This window comes from Myotis brandtii, unplaced genomic scaffold (assembly GCF_000412655.1).
Source record: "Myotis brandtii unplaced genomic scaffold, ASM41265v1 scaffold1954, whole genome shotgun sequence".
Classification (NCBI taxonomy): domain Eukaryota; kingdom Metazoa; phylum Chordata; class Mammalia; order Chiroptera; family Vespertilionidae; genus Myotis; species Myotis brandtii.
The window spans coordinates 50,144-67,348 of NW_005357285.1; the positions used below are offsets into that span (position 1 = coordinate 50,144).

The following is a 17,205-nucleotide window of genomic DNA, read 5'->3' on the forward strand; positions in this document are numbered from 1 at the left end:
CCCCCCCCCCACTTGTAATATCTTGATTTATAGAGATGATAAAAAGGATGGGCTGAAGTTCTATACTGATCCTTCCTATTTCTTTGACCTCTGGAAAGAAAAAATGCTACAGGACACAGAAGACAAAAGGAAAGAGAAAAGGCGTCAAAAGGTAAATAATTCCATTAGGGGAACTGTGCATATAAATGTGTAAATGGATTCTTGTTTGGAAAGAAATAAGTAAATTCTTTACTTGAATGGTTGAGATGTTGGCTTTAGTGATGAAGGTTTTTTAGAGATTGTAGTTTATACAGGAAGATACAGATAAGTCCATCTAACACAGTAATACTATTTTTCTGTAAATACTCTTGATTTGTTCTCTAACACTTGCTTTGCTTTACAAAAGTAGTGGCTAAAATTCCAGTTTTGTTTTTAACCATGTTTTAGAACTTTTCTCCTGTTCTTTCAAATTTCATAACGTAGTCAATATTCCATATCAGAAATAATTATTTGCTTCCATCATTTTAAAGCTTTCTTCATAACTGGATTGCCACCTAGCTGTAATTAATGCTTTAGTGAACTGTTCATATTGGATTGAAAAGCGTGTGATCGGCAAGTTCAGAAGATGGTGTTTACTGGACGTGAGACTCCTTTGGTGGGTAGGGGTAGGCAAGGTCACTGCAAGTGTGAAGGTTGTGAGCACTCTGGGAGGGACAGGCTCACTCTCTGCAGGTGTGGGGACTTATATTTTGAAAATTGTTCCTTTGGGGCCCAGAAATTAGGTCTAAGCCACTGAGAAGAGTTAATTCTCCAAAGGATAATATTTGCTAAGACTTTTTATATGTAAGCTATGTTTTTTAAAAATGACCATCTGGTTTGCTTGACAAATATTAGAGTGCTTTAAGAGAAATGCTTACCTTTTTGTGGGTTCGAGGTCTTAAGATGTTGAGGCATTTAGGTGTCTTAGCTCAATAGGAGCGACAATTTGAGATGGAAGAGAATTTGAAACTAGGATTTACAACAGAGTACATGATAACAATTTGCAGACTGTAAGTGTAAGATGTTACCACTGAATTCTAGGAGAGAATTCCAAAGGCTTGCTTTCCTCTTTTCTTGTGCTCATGGGTTGGGATTAACTGGGAAATCTTGGGAGAGTTGCTGAGTACTCAAGTGGAGGATTATTCAGGCTAAGAAACTACAAAGTATTCAAGTGGGAAAAAGGAAGATCCCACTGTCTGGGACAGAAAAAAACAGATACTTAGTCATGTTGGTCCTAATCCCCACACCTCTTGATAGTAACCCTAGGTTTCCCTTCTCAGTGATACTTTTGGCAAAAATATTTAATTTTTCACCAGTGTTCTTCAGGGGAAAAGTCTTAATCTACGTATGATTATTGTGTCATCAAATTTAGTATCATTTCCTTGGCAGTTTTGTCTCATTCCACATTGCTCAAACACATACAATTCTGATAAGGATTTTTTATTCATTCATTTATATAATGATTATGTTTTTTATCTTTATTGTTGAAAGTATTACATATGTCCCCTTTTTCCCTCACTGACCCTTTCTAGCCCTCCCCTGCCCCCACCCCAGGCCTTCACCACCCTATATTGTCTGTGTCCCTGGGTTATGCATATATGCATACAGGTTCTTTGGTTGATCTCTTCCTTCCCCACCCCCACCCCGCTTTCCCTCTGAGATTCAACAGTCTGTTCAATGCTTCTAAGATTCTCTTTAAAAAAAAAAAGTCTTTTAATGCTGGATAAACAGTGGTGAAAATGACAGGATTGCCACCTCATGGAGATTACAATAGAGTGGGGGAAACAAGCATTAAATAATCATGCAGCCCTCTGGAACTCATAAAGAGGGAAAGAAATTAGAAATTGTAATACAAATCTCCTTTATATAGGAGCAGAAAATGAGGCAAGATATCCTTCATTCTGGAAATCCTCTAGGGTTTCTGGGAAGCAAGTCACTTTCAATTTGGAATTGACAAGTCTATATGAAGGAAAAATTTGTTTAGAAAATTTGGGTGTGAAATCCATTAAAAACATTTTTTAAATTATGCAAATAAATATGTAGTTGGAAGTATGCAGTTACAATGCTGGTAAGTGTTATGAAGAAGTATGGTGTGCTGGGGGTGAGATGACAAGGTGGGGATGACAGTGAGGAGGAAGTGGCGTGCCAAGGACAGCCTCGGGGTACCTTTCACAGATCCAACCATGGATGGAAGTTAGCTCAAGTCATTGTGTGGGTGCAGGTGTGCTCGTGGGCGCATGTGCGAGCACATGTAGGTGAGAGGGTGCTGGAGGAGTGGAGGGCAGAGAAGAGGCGGGATGCTTCCGAAGTAGCTAAGATCATTCTGGTCTAGGGAACAGTTTGGCATTTTCTAGAGATTTGAACGTAGGCCAGTGTAGTTGGAGCATAGATGCTTCACTGTTAACATTTTGTCATATGTGGCTTCTGTGTGTGTGGTGTGTGCATGTTGATGGGTAAATTTGGAGGCTGAACTATTGCAAAGAGAGTTATTATAACAGTCCCTAAATATGTCAGCATTTATCTCTTAAAAGGGGGATAGTCTAATTAATTTAATACAGTGGTTCTTAATTAGGATGTGTATTAGGATCCATTGAAATCTCCCTCCTTTTTGTTGTTGTTGGTGGTGGGGTTTTTTGTTATTTGTTTGTGTGTGTTTTAAGTATACAAACAATACATGCAGGTTGTGAAATGCTCAAATTACACCAAAGTAAATTGGGGATATGTTTTTCTTCCATGGGCATAACTACGTTAACATTTAGCAGCTTGGCACGCATATTTTTAGATTTAGATTTTTTTTCAGTTATTCATAAATATATGCATATACATTTCACAAAGTATTTTTATATGCATAGAATTGTACTACACACAACTTATACACACAGACATACACATATATTGCCATAATTGAAGATATACTTCATTCTTTTTATGAAGTTATGTAGCATTTTAATAGTTATCATAAACTATTTGCCCATTACTAGAGTAATGAATATTTAGGTTGTTTCTAAATTGTTACTATTTACAATACTGTAGTAAATTATCTCTGTACTCACGTGCAGATATTCTTCAGAGCAAATTCATAGAAGTCGAATATGAGGTTTAAATTTTGAAAGATACCATCTAATTGCTCCTGACCCTTAAAACACTGAGCCAGTCTATACTCTTAACAGGCCTTCTCCAGTCCTGGATATTATTTTTTTTTTATGAGCCCTCCTTCCCTCCAAAAAATCTAATTTGAATTACACATCTTTTCATCTTTATTAACCCTTTATATATGTTCTGTGGATTTCATGTTTACCTTCTTTGCCAACACATTGTCTGTATCTCCTTTTTACCCAAAAACAGTCTAGTCATTGGGTCTTCACTGCCACCATGAGCCGCCTACCGTCCTCACTAGACCACCTGAATAGCTTTCTACCTTCCTCCTTCAGTCTGTGCTCCCCAGCCTAGAGGGATCTTTTCAAATGCCTCTTCTTCAGTATGTCAGCCCTTCCCTGCAACCATAGTAAAACAAAGACTTATATTTTTGATATTTATTTTATATATTTAAATGCCATTTAACAAAGAAAAATCAACCAAAAAAAATGAGTTCGCGTGTCATAGGTTCACCATCACTGCTTTAAGGTCTTGCTTACCTTTCAGCTCTTTGGGGCCATTAACCTTCATTTGCCTCTCACCTTTTATTTCTCCTAAGTGGTGCTCTTCCTCCTCCTGGGAGCCCATGCCCACTCTGTCCCCTCTTACCTGCTCTGACGGGCTCCCTGCAATCCATGCCAGTCACACGCAGGTCCTCCTCCCTCTCACTCCTGGACGCTGTCCCTGACTTCCAGCCTAGACAGCATTCTACACATAGTGCGTTTATGTTTTACTACATTTTATAATTATACATTTATTTCTGTGATGTTGTAGGCTCCCCCCGCCCCCCAACTGCAAGCTCCATGAGGGCAGACACCCGTCTTGTTGTTGTTTTCCTTTTGTATCATCGATGCCTGGCATGTTTGAGACATAGCATGCCCTGTAAGCTCACTGGATTTGATCATTTAGTCAGCATTGATTGAGTGTGCACCCTAGGTAAATGACGTGTGGAGGGACTGTAAGAGGAGTGTAGAACTTAGAGGCACATAGTTCTTGTCCTTAGAGATCATAAAATTTTATGAGGGAAATGGGAAAAATATATAAACAACAGAAATAATTGTTCTTGCCTTTAAAGAAGTACCCATGTAGGACAAGTATTTATTGGATACATTTTTGCTGGCAAAGTAGGGCTGGGACAAGAATGAGTCTTTGTGTGGGAAGGTAAGTTCGTACCTTATTTTTGTTTTGGGTTTGGCTCATTGCAGGATTAGCTTAAATATTTCTTTTAGAAACTGGAAATAGAACATTTTGAATTTTTTTTGAAAGATTGCATGTTAACAAGCCAGTCAAAATTGTATAGGGGTGGGAAATGATTTCTCTGAATGGTGCCATCTGACATTTCATCTGTATAATATAGATCTAAAAGGTATAGTATATTTAAAATAAGCTAAATGCCTAGTAAGATGAAAATTCGTTACTAAAAATGATAGTAATTCTGGTAGTTGCAGCAGAGTAATTTTCATTTATTTGGGTTAAATAGTTAAGTATTTGTTACCTTTGGGAAGATCTGTGTTGGGTAAGAGTAGGCACTGTGTTAGAATTTTCTAACATTATCTGCACATCATGCTTATGTCCTGAGCATTATAACTGCATTTAACCTGTTGTCCTTTCTCTCCTGTCTCGGCATGCTTGCTTTCTTTTCTTGGACTTCAGGAGCAAAAGCGTATAGATGGCACAACCCGTGAGGTGAAAAAGGTTAGAAAAGCCAGAAACAGGCGCCAGGAGTGGAATATGATGGCATATGACAAAGAGCTCAGACCCGACAACAGGTTGTCTCAGAGTGTGTACCACGGAGCGTCTTCCGAGGGATCCCTGTCCCCAGATACTAGGTGTGTGTGTGTGTGTGTGTGTGTGTGTGTGTGTGTGTGTGTGCAGTAATGCCTCTGAGTAGTGCTTCATTTTATTTATTCCTTGGACATGACTGGTAATAGTAGCTTTGGTGTTTATAAGGCCACAGAATGTTTCACATCTTTTCTTAAAAATAAATTTTATATATATACATGAATTTTGAAATAATATTTTAAAGTAGTTTTATTTTGCATTGGGTCACATTGTATGATTTTTCATATCTCTGACTTACTTTCTTGTTCAGTTAATCTAGATATGTAGTGTGTTAACATGGATTCTGAATTTGGGCTTAATGACTGCCAATGACTTACATTTTTATTTTAATCATTTAATTCTTTGTCTTACTCTTTAGCTTAGAGTTGAATTTCTTTTGCTATTTGATATCAAAACGATTGGTAGGTAGCAATTGATGTGGTCAAGGAATAATTTCTTTGCGCTTTTTGGTGACCTTTGTAAAAAGTGACGAGCAAAAGGTATTTATTTTTTCAGTTCACTAATCTTATGTGCTCTGATTTCAGGAGAATTCTGTTGGTGTTTACTTTAAAATTATGTTAGCAATTAAGTAAAAATATTTCTTGCAGGTGTGAATGATGCGATCAATAAGTCACATTTGTCACAGAAGGGATTCATTGAACAACAGGGACTAACTAGTCAATTTTAACTTACGGTTTAATTTCCTATTTCTGCTCTTGTAAAGTTGTTGTCTTGCATTTGCATAATCTCTCTAAGTCTTCCATCAGCATTTAAAAATTCAAACAGAGAATTCCTATGTGATTGAAGGATGTTTCAAAAACAGCAACAACCTGGACCTGGCCTTCGATCTGTGTCCTTTTAAAATAAATTTTGTCTTTATAATTTCAGTGCTTAGCACAGACTACATACAGAAGCTGCTTAACATTTGCTAGTTACAGGGACTGTGAATGTTCCTGCCCCAGAAGGGCTGTAAATCATTGGTTGGATATGAGGCAAGTTCTAGGTAATTTTTCTGTAGAAGTTGTTATCTGCTAAATATTAGAGAATTATTAGAGCTTTAACTGAGCTCTAGTCTCAAGGCTGGATCTTTATGTCAGTTTGTTTCTGTTGACAATTCTACGCATAGTTCTTTGGATGGGAGAAGCACTTAAATCTGAGCGCTCCCAATATGTCCGTTTGCTTTTTGTTGGTTTTTTTTCCAGCTAATTTAGTTGTATTGTTTACTCATGCAAAACATATACTTTATTTTATAATACTCTGTATGCACTCTTATTTCAATATGTACAGACAGAAAAAAATGATTTTTTAATCCCTCAGTTGAATGATTGATGCTCATTCTAACATCTGAGATTAGATTGCTTCATGCTGGGTATAAAATTATGCAGATGATTTTGTATCTGAATTTTTATTTTTTAGATATATCTTTACTTCTTTTATTTTTCAAAAAGCAAATAGATTAATCAGTTTTGTTTCTTTAGAATTTCCTTTTGTCTCATATTGTTTTTCATGGCCTCTCACTATATGCATGTACCAGATAAGTAGATTATAATTAATATTGTACTTGGATTACATCCCTAAAATTAATTTAGAATTTTTTTATTTCACTAAAGTGTATCACTTTTTCTTATTATAAAGTAATTTTTTTATATTTGGAAATTACAGAAAACATTAAAATATTATCCATAATCCTATTATCCAGAGAAACCACTATCTGCATTTTAGTGTACTTTTTCCCCTTTTGTCTTTTTCCTGTAAAGATGTATATGTTTTTTACAAAATTGGAATCATGCTCTATACTTTCTGCCTTTTGACTTTTTAATGTTTTGTATTCATATTTTAAGTATTTAGAATCATGGTTTTTAAATAACTCAGGAAATTTTGAATATTAAGTTTTATGGCTTGTATATAATAAAACTGTTCATATAAGTAATATATTTTGTACATAAAAATGGTTCATATACACTAATCATACATTTTTGCTCTCTCTGTAGATTATCAGCAGTGGTTTGATTTTAAGTGTAAATTCAGGATGAAAATTGATTAAATGCTTCCCCCCGGCTCTCTCTCACTATGATCTGGGAGAGTGAGACCTCCACGCCCAGCTGTCCTTGAGCTATTTCTCATCCTCTTCCAGGCCCTGTATTACAGCTCTGACTCTGCCCACCTGTCCACCCACAAAACCCTGGGGGAGTCCCTGGCTTCTCCCACCACGTCTCCACTGCTTACACTTCTTCCTGTTTCCATATCATCTCACTCCTAACAGTTCTCTCTCCTGTAACAGGAGGTCACAGGACCAGTCCTCTCATCTCCACATTGGTGTGTGTCTCTGTAGCTGATTTCTACCTTCCCGCATGGGGATCTCTGTCTCCAGCAGTCACCCCACTCCTCACCTCTCCTCCAGCCACTGGGCTCCCCTTTAAATGAGCCTTCACTCTTAAACCAGTCCTCTGTCCTGCCCACCCTCCCTCCAAGTCCTGCCCTCCACAGCCCTCCTGCTGTAATTCTCGAATTCCGACATTCACTGCCTGTTCCTTTATTCACTCACCGGTCTGGTTATCCTCCTTTGTATTGACTCCTTTTGGCTGTGTCACAAAGCTATTTATAAGGACAGCACTCTACATTATTCCAGAATATTTATAATTTCTGGCTCCTCATCTCATGAGAAGTGCTCTATATTTTTCCTGATCACTTTGTTTCCTTTAGAAATTGTACACATAGAATATGACATAGTCACATACAGAGTCAAACATACATCACCAAGGACTTCAGGGTTTTAGGTATTTACATTGTGAAAATATGCTAGGTTGTTCCCCCATTAAAAATGTTTTTAACTTACTTGCCAGCAGTTTGCATAGTTCAAAAGATATAATCATATGCACACCATAATATAGAATTTATACTGCCGTTAGGGAAGGAAAAGTGAATTATGATTATTACACTGCAATTGGGGGGGGGGGCAGTCTCTCGTCACGTGGAGAGCTTTTTCTGTGTCTGAGATGCTCCAGTTAAGGGAAGCTACTGTCTGATTCCAAGATCCAAGTTCAGTTGGTGTTTCCCCTGCTCCTCCACATCCCCTTGTGTGTCTGCCTGTTTCCTTCAGAGAGAGAAACACAAGCTGAGTCCTACCCGAAGCCAGCAGATACACGTGAGAAAAGTCAGAACAAGAAAAGAAGAGTGGGAAAGGAGGAAAATGGGCATTGAGTTTATGAGTGATGCCAGGACACTGGAACAGGCAGGGAGCACGAAAGAGGACAGAGCGCCCAGAGGGTTTGTCGTTTTGCTCTCTGCATTGCCGTCCTCAGACTGCCCACCCTGCTTTCGCCATCATGAGAGGATGTGCAGCCCCCATACTGACCACGTGTCCTGTAACCGGGCCAGGAGCACCTCCCTTACTAACACCATTTTGTGCAGCTGTGACCTTTACAAGTCCCCGTGCCCCCTCACAAAGGCCTCTGTCTGTCTGAGCTCCGTCAACTAATATACAGTCTCCATTCCTTTCAGAGTTTCACCCACGACTGTGCATTCAGAGAAAGCAGGAAGGCCCTTCCATATTGCACCATGGTCTTTCTTTTTTGGCTAAACACATTTCTTCTGTTTAAGAAAACAATTTTTCACTGCACTGCATTCTTGCTTTCTTTTTCTGTTCTTACTGTTGATATTTACCCAGTTTATCTGCCATTTTGTAATTTCTAATGATGCGCTATCAGCTTCCTGGCCCCCGAAGTCCTCTGTTTTTGAATTAAGTGGGACTTGTCTCGTGGCCTTCTCTCTTAAGACCGTATGCTGATGTGGTGTGAAATGGGGCTCTGCTTGCCCGTCTGTCTGACATGCTCACTTTAAAGCCGTGAGTCTGACTCCATGTAACACCGGGCTCGCTGCTAACGTAGTCATTACGTTGTTGCTTGGAAGCTCTCATGAGGCTGGGCCTAGTTTACAGTAAAGGAAATAAATGTGTGACTTCTGTGTATTGGCAATGTTATTATTCAAATATATGCTTATATGCTGGTTAGTGGAAATCTTTTGAACTTAAATTTCTCCCACCCTTTTCTTGAATGCCAGGTCTCACGCATCGGATGTCACAGATTACTCTTATCCAGCGACTCCCAACCATTCTCTGCACCCGCAGCCCGTCACCCCTTCATACGCAGCAGGTGACGCGCTGCCACTTGGGCCAGCCAGCCAGGCCCCCGAGCATGAGTACCGACCCCCCTCTGCCTCGGTGAGACACATGGCCCTAAACAGACCTCAGCAGCCACCTCCGCCACCCCCACCACAGGCCGCAGAGGGGTCCCAGGCCTCGGCACCCATGGCTCCAGCAGACTATGGGTAATTTCGTATTCCTTGTACTCTAATTGCTACTCACTCTTGCAATGGAATCTTGCTATGTGTGTTTAAGAATTTTAATTAAATAGTCACACTTTAGAGGCCAGAGGCCAGCCCAGAATGACTAAATGTAGAAACTATTGGTTATGACAAGTTCTGTTAAAAAATACAGTGTCGTGCTATTCCCTTTTCTTATTATAGATAAATCTCAGGTTTGTGTCTGTATTCATGTGTGTACTCATTAATACACGTATTTGTGTATGTGTGAGTGGATCGTTAAGCAGAGGCATTGATAAAGGATGGAACTCCGATTCTGTGAACCTGTCCCAAATCCTCAAATTTCTCTATACCAGTATATCCTGGGTGAACCAGGGAGAATTCATACCACAGATGAGAGCACCATGCAGTGCAGCACCCCCTGCCTCCCTTCTTACACTTGGTTGTATAATCTCCTTTCGTGACCTCTTCGTGCCCACTCATCATTCTCCCACCTTGTTCCCTGTTGATCAGTGAAATTCAAATCACCCTAGGAAAGACCCTCATCTTTGGGTGGTTAGTAATTTAAGCACCCACCTATATTTTCATGGGCTGCCTTAGCACTCCCTTTTTAATATTGAAGAGTTACCCCTCAGAGGCAGTGCCCAGGAGAGTCGAATGTGTGTTTCCGTTAACCATGTATCCGGAACAGCATGTGTCAGTTTCTAAACGTACATCCCTCAGCTTTCGGGGGCATCCTCCCTGACCACACAGCTCTGGCTGTTTCCCATCATTGGTTCTTGTTAAGTCAGGACTCCCAAAGTTTGTTCTGAGGCTCTAATTGTCAGGTAAGAAGTGAGTCTGGGGTCCAGCTGGTTTGGAAAACCTTAGACTAAATAGAATTCAGATTTCTTGGCTGTAGGACTTTTCAAAGCTTTTGATATTCTGATGGACATTGTGGGCTTGGGGAATTTCCATGGAGATGAGATACAAAATACAGAATTTTCCAAATCTGATTGGCCACAGAACCCTTATAAGACAAGTTTGTGAGCCACCTGCTTTTGAGATGCCCAGTATAAAGGAGGCATTTGTGTTGCTCTTCTTACCTAGCATTTCACAGGAAATTCCCCTTTGAGTGGTTATCTTTTGGGTGCATTTCAGTGAATGACGTGAACTCTGTCGTAGTGAATAATGTAAACCTGTGGAAATAACTGACCCAACAGTGGATATTGCATCCTGCAGTGTCTTAAATCCAAATGACAATATGTATTGTGTTTGGGGGAGGCCTTTCTACTAGCCATGTCAGAACCTCAGGTGTGACCCTCTGTTGCTGCTTTAATGACTCTGTGTTTCCTCTCTCATTAGGATGCTCCCAGCCCAGATCATTGAATATTACAACCCCTCAGGACCACCTCCGCCCCCTCCACCCCCCATGATCCCTTCAGCACAAACTGCTTTCGTCAGTCCTCTCCAGATTCCCATGCAGCCCTCCTTCCCAGCAGCAGCTGGGTCCTCCTACCCAGCGCCTCCTCACCCGCCCTCCACTGGGCTGGTGGTCACAGCCCCGCCTCCTCCGGGCCCCCCACCTCCCCCGCCAGGCCCTCCTGGCACAAGCTCTTCTCTCTCATCCTCCCCCATGCATGGCCCTCCAGTAGCTGAGGCAAAACGACAAGAAACTGCACAACCACCCATAAGCGATGCGCGCAGTGATCTTCTTGCTGCTATTCGAATGGGTAAGTGAATCCCCTACATGTGCCATCTTCCATTCAGAAAGAGATTTCTGTCTCCAACCAGCTATAGCCTGGTCTTCAGGGGACTCCTCGCTACACGAGATTGTTTTTTAGAATATGGTTAAAGGAGCTTTATTTGCCTTTTTAAAAAATAGTAATGTGGTTTTATCTGTGCAAAGTAAACATATGATAAAGAACTGAGAATTCAGGAAAGGTTTACTTGACTAGAAATAAATATTGACTATTTTGTCTGCATTCTACTCTAATGGTAAAAGTATAAATGAAAGAAAATGAGCTCATGTTAGTGATTTTGTTTTTATAAATATCTAATATGTCCTAGACTTTCCATATTTTTAGCTTGATGTGCTAAGCCAGTAGTTTGCAGCATTTACATAGCAGCACAACTCTGTCAGATGGGAGTCCTACACCAAACCCCCAGAACATGAACCAAGAAGGCAGAACATCTCTGTCAAATCAGAGTGGGGAGCCTCCCCACTGTGCCTCCCTGCAGAACCCCACATTAAACCCCTGCTGCACACCATGTATTCTTTACCTCAGGTCCCAGCCCAGCTTGGTTGAGGGTCACCGCCAGGGTGTGGAAGTACGGTACTCTAAACGCTTCTCATATGCTGAGGAGCCGCCCAGGCGCTTGGTCGCAGTTAGTTGCTCCCGTCTGGAAGTGACTGAGGGAGCAGCTGGAGCATCTGTGATGCCCTTTGCAGACACCTCTGCGCCTGGCTGCAGCACCCGGGTCAGGCCTCCTACAGATCCCAGGGTTCTCGTCTGTCTTGAACGCCCCACAGCTATTTAATGCCTCGGAGATAACGAATTTGGGGTCACAAGAGGACAGTGTTTTGATTTTTGACACTGTGAGCCCTGCCCAGGAAGAGTGATAACTGTAACTATCTTTCCGTGAGAAAACTTCTGCGGAGCCCATATTGAGGGCATTCTACAAAACTGCAGTCATAAAACACCAAGGCTGAAGAACTGCCTAGATTAAGGATCATTATTGAAACACCACAACTAATGTAACAGGTGATCGGTATTGAATCCCAAACCTGGTGGAAACTTTTTCATTTGCTATATTAGGTCTGTTGGCAAAATTTAAATAAAATTTGTAGACTGGATGGTAGCATTATATCTACGCTAATAGTCTGAATTTGATCATTGTTTTTTTAGGAATTACACATAAAGTACTTTAGAGGTAAAGGGCAAAATAGCAAATTATATGCTACTTATTTTCAAATTGTCCAGAAAAAAGTATCTGTGTGTATTAATAACAATGATGGAGAAAGATTGCTAAAACAAGTGTGATCAAATGTTACCCATTGGGGAATCTGGATGTAGGTCATATGGGGACGTTTTGATACTAGTGTTACAGTTACTCTATAAATCTGAAATTAATTCAAAAGAATTTGCACATTAAATCATCATATAATCCATTTTGTTACTAGGTAAGAGAGCAGATGTTTTTATTTTATATCCATTTTCAACAATAATTGTTGAAGCAAAGTTTTCTCAGTTACCTCCTCGGGTTAGAAAAGAGCTGTCCACGCCTGTTCGGGAAAGTGTTCTTTAATGATAGAAATGTCTCGTGTTCACACGGTCCCTCGAGGTGGCCACAGCCACTGTCAGTTTGCCCAAAGCAGCTGTTGTGGCTCGTGGACCCTGTGTTGGACAGCATAGCTCTCGGGTTTTCTTTAAAGGTGTTCACACCATTACTTTGCTGTAAAAATTGTTATGTACATTCTTTCATTAGTCATGAAACTTCTATTTCCCAAGCTTTTCTCCCTTCAAATTTCCAAAACTGTTTTTATCTTTAATGTCAATAGGAGAAAAAAAAGTCAAGTAGACTTACTAGTTTGTTTTTCCTTAATTTGAAGCACGCAAAGGATTTAATTCTAAACCATGCATTGCGTCTTCTAGGAATTCAGCTGAAAAAAGTACAAGAGCAGCGTGAGCAAGAAGCCAAGCGCGAGCCGGTTGGGAATGACGTGGCCACGATCCTGTCCAGACGCATTGCCGTGGAGTACAGCGACTCTGACGACGACTCGGAGCTGGATGAAAATGACTGGTCTGACTGAGGTGGCGGGGGCAGCCTGGCGACGAGGCTGGTGGCCAGCCAGGAAACCGTGTGTCGGAAGTGTATTGAAAATTTTAAGTGGTCTCAACACCCAAATAGTGGTATTATAATCCTGTAGCTTAGCAACTTTTGTATTAATAATGTGATAATTGCTTTTGCACATCCAAAACTTCTGGGTTCTTTCAGTATTTACTGTGTAATACTTAAGTGCCGCTACACATAGAAAAATCGTGCTGCACCTGAGGAAATAACGCTGTAACTATTGCATTGTCCTGAAAACAGCATCTTGCTTCCTTTTTCCTGGCCATGAAAGTGTTCAGTGCAGTTTGGGTTTACTCGTACCTTACAATTCTGCAGACTTGCTGTGTGTTTGTGAAGCTGCTTAGTGTTAGGCCTCAGCAAGATTAATGACTACGTGTTGACGTCTTCCAATCAGTAAGTGATACTGTTTTAAATTTTTGTGTGTGTTTCAGAAGAGAGAAACATTTGGTTAGAGAGAAAGATTTAACAAATAAGGAGAATCAAATGCTTCTGCTTTCATTTTCTTGGAGTGGTACATTCTGTGAACTTGAATGTTTCGTTGAATAATTTCATTGCCTTTGCACGCTCTTATAAAAGGTGAAATTGGAAGGGCCTTTTCAGCAGGCGTCCCGGTGGGCATTTAGTCAGTGCTTGTGGATGCTTTTTGTAAGAGGTAAGCAGCTCAGTCGTAATAAAAATGAAGAGCAGGGTTCTTTTTCCTTCCGGGGCTATTGGCGATGACACTCGAAACATTCGACAGCCCTTCCGTGTGGGCACCAGCCAGGTTGAGCGGTCTGGGAGCCATGGCCTCGCTGGGTAGAGCTGCTGAGTGTGGGCTCTGAGTGCGAAGGAGACCTTCGCCTTTTGCTTCCCGGGAGCCCGGGCCTAAGTGAGCTCCTCTGTGCGCTCCAGATGGCACCCCGCTCCCCTTGGTCTGAACTTCAAAAGCCTAGGTGTAGGCGAATGCAGGTGTTGAGAGCTCTTTGCTTTTCCTGTGCTGTGGCCAGGTTAGGGATCCATCACAGGAGCGGGCTTTCGCTCTGTCCTGGAAGCACGAGGTTCTCTCCTCACATTGTCAGCACATGACATTTTAAAAAGCACCTCAGGTTAGATTAGACCTGTAGCTGTAGCAGGTCAGGTTCCTTTACCCTTTCCCTCCCTCCTTTTCTCCCCACACCGTCCCATGGAGTTCATATTCCTGGTGAAGGCAAACCGTGGGGAGACTCATGAATGAGAGCTTATGCTCCGTAATTTTGGATGCAGGATAACTGCTCATCCAGCATAAACAAACACCCAGGCTTTGACTATAAATAAGACAGCACAAAACACTAAGACACTTTACTTACTAAGGGATTTGTGCCAAGGCCCCACATTTCAAACAGGTGGCAGGTACTAGTGACGCTCAGACATGGCGAAGGAATCTTTAGCTGAAGAGTTGTTTGGGTTGATGGTAGGAATGTAAACAGGACTGTAGCTGGTAGAGTTGTGCTAACAAGTTCATCTGAGGAAATCAGCCGGCCCCCAAAGCATGTCTGTGTCCCTGAGTGGACATTGGCATGGCTTGTACGCGGTCCTCATGGAAGGCCTGTACGTTGGGTTTCAATCACATAAATTTTGAAACTCTGAAAGCCTCATGTCTGCACCCCCTTTCGAAGACCATGCTTATGCCAGGTCGTCGAGTCTTTTCATCGGCACATGCTTCTTAAGGTTCTGTTTCTTGGAGCTAGTCACCATTTGGCTCTCAGCATAATTTTATTAAATAGAAGAAATAATTTATTAACCTTTAATTTCTTTCTTTAATTTCTCCTTTTTTTTCAATGTAGAGGCCTACTCTCTTAGCATTATTCTTGGACTTTTCATTTTTTTAGTCTTCTTTTGTCTTTATTACAGTATTTTGTTTTTTTGTGCTTTGGATTAGGAGTAACCTGTGTAATTCTAGCACTCACATTTGGTGATGCTTCTTTGTTTCTCCTGTCCTTTCTGTTCTCAGGATGGAGAAGATACATAAAGCTACTATCTACTAGTAAGTAAGGATTTCTTCTGTTTAGAGCTCATTACCATGAAATCAGTGGTACTTTATTCATAAATATTCATAAGCCTATTAGTTATTAGTTGCCTGTAGTTTAATCAGTAAGTTATTTTCAACTTGATTTTCTATAGTGAAAAAGCTTTTGCCCTGATGTGTAAAAGGACTAAAATTCAATTTAGATTATTTTTGCAGTATTTTTCTCAATAAATTTGATTCTAAAATTTAAATTTAGACTTTTTCTAACATGGTATTACATGAAAAGGAAAAAGTGAATATTTTGAATTTTCAGTTTTCATTTTCAAGAAGTATTTACTAAGACAAATGGAGAACATTTAAAAGCTTACTTCATACCTATGAATTTTACATTGTAAAGTAGTTATATATTATTGTAAGGTTATTTTAAATTGTCCCCAGTCTTCCCCCCATGTATATTTTAGTTTAATATTTTACAAGCTTTCTTTCATATTAATAGGTTAGGCAGAGGGAATGAGAAGATCAGTCAGTGTCACACATTAGCGACACAAACACGATATCGTTGATTTTCTGTTGTTAGCCCAAAACCACACCATAGGATTTGGTACCCTTACATTTTTCTTTAGGAAAAGTATACTGTTAGATAATTGACATTTTCATTTTAGTAAATGTTTAGAATATCGAAATCTTTTCTTAGCACCCAGTGGCTAGGTTGTGAAAGTTTTGTAATAATTTGCAACTGAAATACATGATACATTTTAATCCATTAAAGGCTAGTGGGACTGTATCAGCCAGAGTAACAAGGACTTTTTGTGTTCTATTCAGAGTATCTGTCATCCTGCACTGTTACCAATGCTATTGTAAATTAAATTTAAAGTGGTCTTAAAAAAATTCCTGTTAAACAATTTTTATCTGTTTGTATATCTTACTATAGATTATGTACAAGTAACATCTAAATAAAATTACACTTTTAACCCTAAAAGGTTGGGCTTATTTATAACAGTGTTATGAAGGTAAGCCGTTACTGTCCTGTACAAGTCACCTGCTGGCCAGTTTCTGCCCTCATGGAGCTTTTAGTTTAAGGAGAGAGACATTAAATATTGTAAAGAAAGTAACTGGGATCATTTCACATGTGCTTTAGTTGGGGGTGGAGTGGGAGTGCCCAGTGTGGTCTGTGGGCTAACGAAGCTGAGGTCTAAGAATGAACAGAAATTAGCAATGGGCCAACGGTAGGAAAAGGAGTTCAACAGCAGGGAAGGGCAGCATTTGCATCCCCTAAGGTGGGAAGGACAGTATGGATGGTAATGGAACCAAAGGTCAGTGAAATGGAAGGCGCGAAAGGAAAAGGAAGTGCCGTGAGACTGGAGACAGAGGTGGTGGAAATCTCCATGTCCTCTGCACTCAGGATGGGGGCTACCACCACAGCGGCAGCTACAGATGTACAGCAAAGCTCTCCATATGCAGCCTATTGATTCTTCAGGGATCCTACAGCCTCACGCCTCAGACATACCATTCTGTTTAGAAGGCATCCTAGTGTTCAGCTAGTTCAGCCCTAGTGCTGAAGATGGGGAAACACCATTACTTGCACTGCTTGGCTCTCAAAGCTTGGTCTCTTAATTCCTGAATTTTCTGTGATCCTCCTGTTACACAGTAGACCTTTAAGAATTAGGCACATATCCTCTTCCTCAGTATTTTATTATGAAAAAACTTAAAACTACAAGAAAATTGTTCAGTAAGTGCCCATATACCCATATCTGTCCATCTATCAAGTCACCATACTTTATGCATTTCAAAGTAAGTTCCAGTATACTTCACCCCTAAACACTTCAGTGTTCATATCATAAATTAGAGTTTAATATTTGCACTTAATATTTTTTAAGTATATTTTTATTGATTTCAGAAATGAAGGGAGAGAGAGAGAGACATCAGTGATGAGAGAGAATCATTGATTGGCTCCCTCCTGCACGTCCCACACTGGGGATTGAACCCTCAACCTGGCCATGTGCCCTGACCGGAAATCGAACCGTGACCTCCTGGTTCACAGGTCAACACTCAACCACTGAGCCATGCCGGCCGGGCTGGATATATAATTTTTT

The 17,205-nt window shown here is 40.5% G+C and overlaps 1 protein-coding gene across 2 annotated transcripts in view; it reads left to right on the top strand.

Moving 5' to 3' along the window:
- The window catches only part of WASF3 (WAS protein family, member 3), a 50,386-nt gene extending 34,295 nt beyond the window's left edge, over positions 1 to 16,091 (top strand). The window contains exons 5-9 of one of the 2 annotated variants that reach the window (XM_005865014.2): positions 34 to 151; positions 8,075 to 8,241; positions 9,034 to 9,300; positions 10,639 to 11,006; positions 12,930 to 16,091. In XM_005865014.2, the coding sequence (XP_005865076.1) occupies positions 34 to 151; positions 8,075 to 8,241; positions 9,034 to 9,300; positions 10,639 to 11,006; positions 12,930 to 13,087 (1,078 nt within the window). In that variant the 3' untranslated portion in view covers positions 13,088 to 16,091. Of the gene's footprint in view, positions 1 to 33; positions 152 to 4,806; positions 4,983 to 8,074; positions 8,242 to 9,033; positions 9,301 to 10,638; positions 11,007 to 12,929 lie in introns of both variants that reach the window. The other variant, XM_005865013.2, reaches the window with a different exon arrangement.
- The last annotated feature ends 1,114 nt before the right edge of the window (positions 16,092 to 17,205 follow it).